Source organism: Nicotiana attenuata, chromosome 10 (genome assembly GCF_001879085.1).
Source record: "Nicotiana attenuata strain UT chromosome 10, NIATTr2, whole genome shotgun sequence".
Lineage (NCBI taxonomy): Eukaryota > Viridiplantae > Streptophyta > Magnoliopsida > Solanales > Solanaceae > Nicotiana > Nicotiana attenuata.
In genome coordinates, this window is record NC_031998.1 from 50,783,752 (window position 1) to 50,791,250 (window position 7,499).

A 7,499-nucleotide genomic window follows, 5' to 3' on the forward strand; every position below is an offset into this window, starting at 1 on the left:
AAAATATTCTCCTTTAAGTTCTATATTAACATTAGCCGTTATAACTCTGTCAAAGGTGCTCGACCTCTGCCTCGATGACATCTCATCAACTTTGATCTTGCTGACTCTTTGACCACGGCCTTTGCTGATAATCAGATTACTTCGATACGTGGTGCCCTGTGAATGCTTTACTTATACCCTTTCGATTAAAGATGGATTTTGACCAGTACAATTATATCAGTCCCTCTTTTCCAAAAAAAAAAAAAGATAATCATTTTTTTCTTCTTGAGTTTTAATTTGACTAACTCAATGATAAATCGAAGACAGACTAATCCATCTTTGGAATTAGATATTCAATAACAATAAGAAAGAGCAGTACAAGTTGCAATTTCTTACTACATATCAAAACAAGGAAAATTGTATTTAAAATTCTAGTGTAATATTAATATTCTCAAAGCAAACATGACAATCATTTTGAGGGAGGGCAAGTCAGCTGATGAGAGCACTTTCAGGCAATAATATTTATTTCATCAGAATGAGGAGAACATTTACACATCTTGCTTGCAATTTATTTATTTATTTATTTTGGGTAATTCAGTAAGCTTATCAGATTCACCACATAGGATATCGCCTAGAAATTACTGTACAAGTATTTAAGCTGCTTGTTTATATTTCCACCAAACTTGTCCGCATTTTGATGTGCTTAAGGGAATTGACTTCGTTACGTTGACTACTGTACATAGTAGTAATTAAGATGGTGTTATTAATATATGTTGTACATCAAGAGTCAGTCGGAAGACCATTCTCTGTCCAAGCAGCATATCCTCCAGCAATGTCAGTCACCCCACTAAATCCCTGCAAAATAATTGGTGCACACAATCAATTAGGGTACATAGAATTTTATGTCGACATATTATTATTACAACTCAATTTTGTGTATGGATCTTAATTTGTATGTTGATTTAGGTATGGAGGTGCTGAGGCTCTAAGATTTTACTTCTTGTCCCAAATTAATAGGAGTATTTATTTTGGATTATTTTCAAGCAGGATCCATTTATATTTGCGAATATTTTTTTTTTTGGCTATGTCTGGGCCACTGCATAGACAAATAGATTACTTATGTTACACCCCGTGTTTTCGTATGTAAGAGTACATCATAAGTCAATTAATGTGAGCTCAGAAAGGGAATCAAGTTTGTCACGACCCAAACCGAAGGGCCGCGACGGGCACCCGGTGCCTTACTCAACCGAGTACCAACGTAACATATCTTTCTTATCATACTATCATGGGTAAATGAGCTAGAAAACCCTTCATGAGATAACAAGAATAAAACATAGGGGAATATTTAACGTATGATGACCCAGCATGATATACAAACTTATACATGTGACATACGCGCCTATAAAGCCGACATGACCATTTGTAAACTCAAAACATAGGCCGACAAGGCCATACAAGTATCCATACACCTGACATCTGTCTACAGGTCTCTAAGAGTACATAAAATCATAAAGGTCGGGACAGGGCCCCGTCATACCAATCAATACATATCCAAAGCATACTGACCAAATAGGCAACTCCGGAGCAAGTGGAGTACACCAACACCTTCGCTGAGTTGATAGCCTACTAGGAGGAATGTCAACCTGTCTATCGGAAACGCAGCGTCCCTTTGTATTGCTAATTTTCTCTATATGTTAATCCAAAATTCTCTTTTACAAATATTATCTTTATCTTTACTTGAGGCGCAGTATGTAAAAGGGACTTACAGCAGCAAGAAGATCAGTCGCAGCCATAAATGATCTCTTCCCCAACTGGCACCCCTGCACAAGGCAAAGTCAAACCAAAGATATTAATAAGCAAAAGCAAATTTATAAATCATTAACTCATGAAATTAAAGCTTATTATAACATCTTATAGCTTTGTGGACTTACAACTATAATTTCATCATCCTTCCCGAAACGTTTTAACACTTCTTCCAAGAAGTTGGGGTTCTTTGTCATACCTGAACCAATCCAAATATACAGAAGTAATTAAACTGATTGGACATATATTCTTCATATAATGAAATATTTGCAAGGGATGAGTGCAATTAAAAGTTCATATTTCTGGATATAAAAAGCCGAACCTGAGCCAATTCTAAACATGTACGGAATGTTTATGGCCCCAGTAGCATGCCCATTACTAAACTCTTCAGCAGTTCTGCACAAAATAAGGTTAAAGATTGAACCTTTCATACTAAAATAGCTCAATTTGTTTGGCAAATTCATTGAAGTAAAGTGCATAAATTGGCACAGTAGTACGTACCTGACATCTAAATAACGATGGCCAGCTTGAAGTAATTCAAGTGCCACACGAACTGGAACTGAAGTAGGAACAGTTGAGACCTGCACTTTCTCTCCCACTGTTGCCATCCAACTGCAGCATAATTATCAAATTTTGAAGTCAAAAATTTATCTAAGTATAGAACAGAGAATTAATATACTCAATCGAACCCACCTAAAGCCTGGAGTTCTATTGCTATTGCCAAAGTTACGTCTCTTTTGAGGCTGAAATTGAGACCTCGCCATTGGAATCAACGTCACTGATGATACATTCCCATATGTCAAATTCTTGGGAACATGGCAGTCAACAAGTGAAAATGAGGTAGAGGGAAGGGAAAGAATTCTCATGATTGCAAATTCTAATTTGTGATTGAAATTCAATAGAATGTGTGAGATTTTGAAAAGATGATCAGCTCTTTCTTTCTTGAATTGAGTTAATGGTGAGAATTGAAATGGAGAAGGATATTTAAGGAAGAAACCAAGGCATGGAGTAAGACTAGTGTAAGCAACATGGCCACATGGGTGTTAAAGTCTTTGAATAGATAGACACGTAAAGGAAATATAGCATGGACTGGTTTGGGAATTTGGGATAACTCCCAATATTATTAGACAGTGACTTGGATAACCTGTGTTTGGATAAGTTCCAAATGGACCCACCTTTTCCCATCTGACGCCTTACACACTTTTCAGTGCCCGCAAACCAAAATTTTGTATTTGATATTCCATTTGGTTTAAGTTTTATAAAAAAATATATTATTAGGTATGATATTTGGTATTATTTAATAAAATATATATTATTATATTACACAAAACACATATTATTAATTATAACATAAATATAAAAAATTAAAATTTTACTTTCCTTTATTCTCTAAGTTCATCAATTAACTCTAAGCAAGTAAGAAGATATTTCTAATGATCGAATTTATTCCTTTGTGCGTAGTTTTCTCGCTCTAGGTTGATATTTGTTTGCTTTGGACAAATTTTTTATCAACAAACGTTTTCTGTTTTGTACTTTTGAGTACTTTAATTAAGAATATTATAGTCTATGACTCTCTGCACTTGTTATTATTCAAACCGAATAAACCAAAGTTACCGAACCAAATAAACCGAAACCGAAAAGAGAAAAACCGAACCATACCGAATTTAATTAGGTACGGTACTGGTATAGCATTTTAAGAAACCGAATACCGAAAATACCGAACCGAAATGTTTAAATACCGTACCGTACCGACCAACGAACACCCCTACCTCTCACCCTGTTACAAGTTTTTATAATCCTAATGACTATGGAGATTTTTATTTTTTCGTTAATTAATAATTAAAGCTCAACGATTTTAATTACAACGGCTTAAAAGGAGTGCAAAGTTCAAAGTGAACAACTAAAAATAAACAGGGGAATAATAGCTGAAGCTCAAAGGTTTCATTAATTTGGATGAGCATCGTGTATAACTCAATTAGAACTAAAGTTTTTATTATAAGTTTTTTATTTTTATAACTGGAACTTGATATCTCTAAATAAGAGTGAAAAATTTCATGCATTTAATCACCTTCTTTGATGGTAATGAATATTGAGTTGCATATAAGCTATTACATTACGTGTTTCAAGTCTCTATTGTAATTAAGAAAACAAATACGAAGATATAAGCTTATAACAAATAAATCGAACATGATGATAAAACTTACTAGCGAATTAATTTCTATTGCAGTTGTAAGTTATAATGATACTTACCAAAGAGCTTCAAAGAAGTAAAAGAATTGACTAATTTTTCCTTTTCTACGAAGAAGAATAAAAAACTGATGGTCGGGTAAATGAATATCCAGTGCCTGAGTCAATCTCATGAATATAGTCTTTAATTATTAGGGAAATATTATTCCAAAAAGTGGTATGTATTTGTTATGGGGATTTTTACATGAGAAATTTTCATAAAGCATTATCTTTTAGTGGTAATTAGCTATCTATTGATACCATTTGCCATATTACGGATTGTAGATACGTTTTCTGTTGTTATTAGATGTATTAGATGTATTTAAGCTATTGTATTCATGAATACAGTAGCAAAAATAGGCGTGAATCAGGGAAGTCCAGCTAATCAGTTGTTGTATTCGACTGTATTCATGGCGTGAAACATGGGATTATAGCTGGATAACTTATTGTATTCGACTGTATTCACGGCGTGAAACAGAGGATTACACTGTACTTTTTAAACAGAAAGTGAATCAATTAACATAATAGACTCCTAATATAACTCAACACACTCAATTACAACACACAAATTTTGTATTTCCAGTTATAAAAAAGATTCTCAACCAAAAAATACCCCAAAAACATAACAACCTTCAGATAAATTATATAATACATCTGAATACATAAATTATATTAATTAAAAAAAATATATGAATACATTCATGTCATATAGCGAGACAGTGAATACAAGGAAATACATAGAATATAGCGGGATACATTGAAGTGCAATTGAAAAAAAGACAATGAATACAATGAAATACATGGAATACAGCGAGATACATTGAATTACAATGAAAAAAAAGACAATGAATACAACGAAATACATGAAAATACATCGTGATACATTGAAAATACATTGAAATATATTAGCAGAAAATCAAGTTGCTCAGCCCCAAACTCCGTCGTCTTTGTTCAAGAACAAACCCCACTGGAGATAGTGCCACCAAAAGCCCCAAACTCCGCTGAAATTGTTTGTGGCTTCTTGCAGTTCATTGTAGTGAAATACATGAATTCCGAAATAGTGTGAAGCCTTTTCAGGATCCGTTATTGAGGAGGGATAAGAAAGGATGCTACTGGAGATCAAAGACGAACCAGCGTCACTTTTCTTCTGTCGACGACGATAGAGAATGAAAAGTACACATGCCACAAAGGCAGTTAATGACTGTAATTGGGTACAAGCATCAGTCGGATACTAAAGATGGCGGCGATATCTGTGGCGGCATTGGTATTCTTGGTATTGCTTGGGCTTTTGGTGGCACGATCTTTGTTGAGATTGAGGATCGTGTTTTCAGGGAATGGGGAAGAGAATGGCATGTATCAAAGTAGAGAGAGAAAGAAAATAGTGTAACTAAATAGCGTATTTAGTGGCTTAGGGGTAGGGGCTAACCAAAATTAGATATTTTGCTATAAACATTAAAAGGTATCTATAGAATATAATTTTTTTAAATGGTATTTATTTAAAATAAATAAGGGGTTAACTTTTTCTATAGGAGGTAAAAATTCCTTTTTACATACCTATACACTATTTTTACATACCTTTGTTGGGATTTTTACATACCTATACACTATTTGAAACTTTATTACCATAAATGTCTACGTTTAGTTAATTACCCGACCTAAACAAGTTTTGTTTACAAAATATATACATTCCACCTTAAAAGACTCTCAATCTATTATTAGTGCCTACAACTAAGGGATTTAGTTATACATTTTTCCTTTTTCCTCTCCTCTTTCCCTTTTGTCTCCGGATCTTCCACCCACACTCCAAATCTTTTTGGTTCGTCTTTTCATTCGTACGTGTTTTCACTTTGAACTACATCGTCCTTCTTTAATCCTCTTTGCTGAATCTTAGCTAGCGTTTGGTCATAGATCCCAAATTTATTTTGAAAAATCTGATTTGAATGAAGTTTGGTTTGAAGATGAAAATGTGTTTGGACATACGTTTTCAAAACATATTTTCCAACTTTATTTTGGCAAAACATGTATATAATTCCCAAGTTTTGGGATTTTGGCCCAAAATCAGCAATTGGGGTGATTTTGGAATTTGGGATTTTGCCAAAATGTGGGCAAATTTATGGCCAAGCATGAGTTTTGAAAATAAATCCCAAATTTTTTTTGGCGAAACTCGTGGCCAAACGGGGCCTTAGTAATAGTATTATAATAAATTCCTAACCTTTTCAACAGATTATTATCATGACTGAACTTTATATCTGATCAATTCGTAAGAGTCACTAAGGCCTCATTTGTTTGCACTTAATGGAGGTCTGAATCTTAATTATTCATATCTCAGATATTAAGTGCGTTTGTTTTTAAAGTCTGAATCTCAATTATTCAAATCTTAATCGTTAAGTGTGTTTGTTTGTTTTTACTTCACAACCACTTAATGGGTCTGAATAGGTCTGTATGATTAGGATCTATCATATAGACTTAATTTCATTAAGATGCTATCATCCATATTCATTATTAAATGCTGTCACCGCCTACCATTATCAACTACCACCATGCCACCCACAACTACCATACTCAACCACCACCACTGCCATCCTCAATCATAGTCGTCACCATTGTCGACTACCACCACTCACTGTGAGCATGTGATTTTTGCCCTAAGCAGTAATTCCCAAATTTCAAGCAAAATACTTTTTTTTTTTCTAATATTTTATAATTTTGTGTGAATTTTGTGGCATTCTTTGGTAATTGGTGCATTCATTTTATGCATTTAATCCATAAAAAATACCAAAAATATGCATTAGCATTTAGGGATTTAATTTCACAATTTTAGTATTAATTAGTCTTAGAATAAAATACAAAGAAATTGCAAGAAAGTAGTCTTTTGCATTACTGATTTTTGCATAGAGTTACAAGCAAATTTTAGGAATTAAAATAGCTTAATTAGGTCTTTGCTTTGTTTAGGCATTTTATAAAAAATCAGGAAAATAAACAAATACAAAAATACAAAAAAAAATGTAAAGCAAAATAAGGAAAAAATACAAATTGCCCGGATTGGGCTATTTGTATTAGTCCAAAAGGAAAACCCTCCCTTGCCCACATACCAGACCCAGGCCCAATACACCACCCGGTCCAGTCCCTCCCATAACAAAACGACGTCGTTTTGACGTCGTTTAATCACAACCGTTCATCTCCCCATATCCGACGGCCATGATTAGTCCCCAAGATCAAATATAGCTGTCCGAAATTTTATACAAAAAATCAAAACAATATCTCTTCTTCCTCGTACCAACCCACCCCTGTAACGCCGGTCACCGTCTCCGCCATAAGCCACCGTACCCCACCGTCCCACCACCGTCCCGCCGCCGTCCGTCGCCGGCCGGAAATCGCCGCTGCCGCCGGCGAAGCTCCAATGACCACCAAAAATACACCACAGATTCATCTTCCTCTCCTCTTTCCAACCCCCATAATATCATCTTCCAATTCCTAGCCAAAGTTCTCGA

At 34.6% G+C, this 7,499-nt stretch overlaps 1 protein-coding gene across 2 annotated transcripts; it reads right to left on the reverse strand.

The window, feature by feature from the left end:
- On the reverse strand, nt 469–2,828 carry LOC109233509 (thiosulfate sulfurtransferase 16, chloroplastic-like). 2 transcript variants are annotated; one of them, XM_019399398.1, is made up of 7 exons: nt 2,476–2,828; nt 2,284–2,394; nt 2,105–2,178; nt 1,911–1,981; nt 1,746–1,799; nt 1,546–1,666; nt 472–834 (listed from the first exon to the last, which is right to left on the reverse strand). In XM_019399398.1, the coding sequence occupies exons 1-7, from the start codon at nt 2,646–2,648 to the stop codon at nt 827–829; spliced, it is 612 nt and encodes a 203-aa protein (XP_019254943.1). In that variant the 5' UTR covers nt 2,649–2,828; the 3' UTR covers nt 472–826. The 2 variants fall into 2 exon arrangements, with proteins under 2 accessions (XP_019254944.1, XP_019254943.1); XM_019399399.1 differs by lacking the exon at nt 1,546–1,666 and having other exon boundaries at nt 469–834; nt 2,476–2,824.

Coding starts and splice junctions, on each gene's coding strand:
- LOC109233509 (XM_019399398.1), bottom strand. CDS start 2,648: ATGAGAATTCTTTCCCTTCCCTCTACCTCATTTTCACTTGTTGACTGC. Junction 1,982..2,104: donor CATGTTTAGAATTGGCTCAG/GTTCGGCTTTTT, acceptor GGATTGGTTCAG/GTATGACAAAGAACCCCAAC. Junction 1,800..1,910: donor AGGATGATGAAATTATAGTT/GTAAGTCCACAA, acceptor TGCCTTGTGCAG/GGGTGCCAGTTGGGGAAGAG.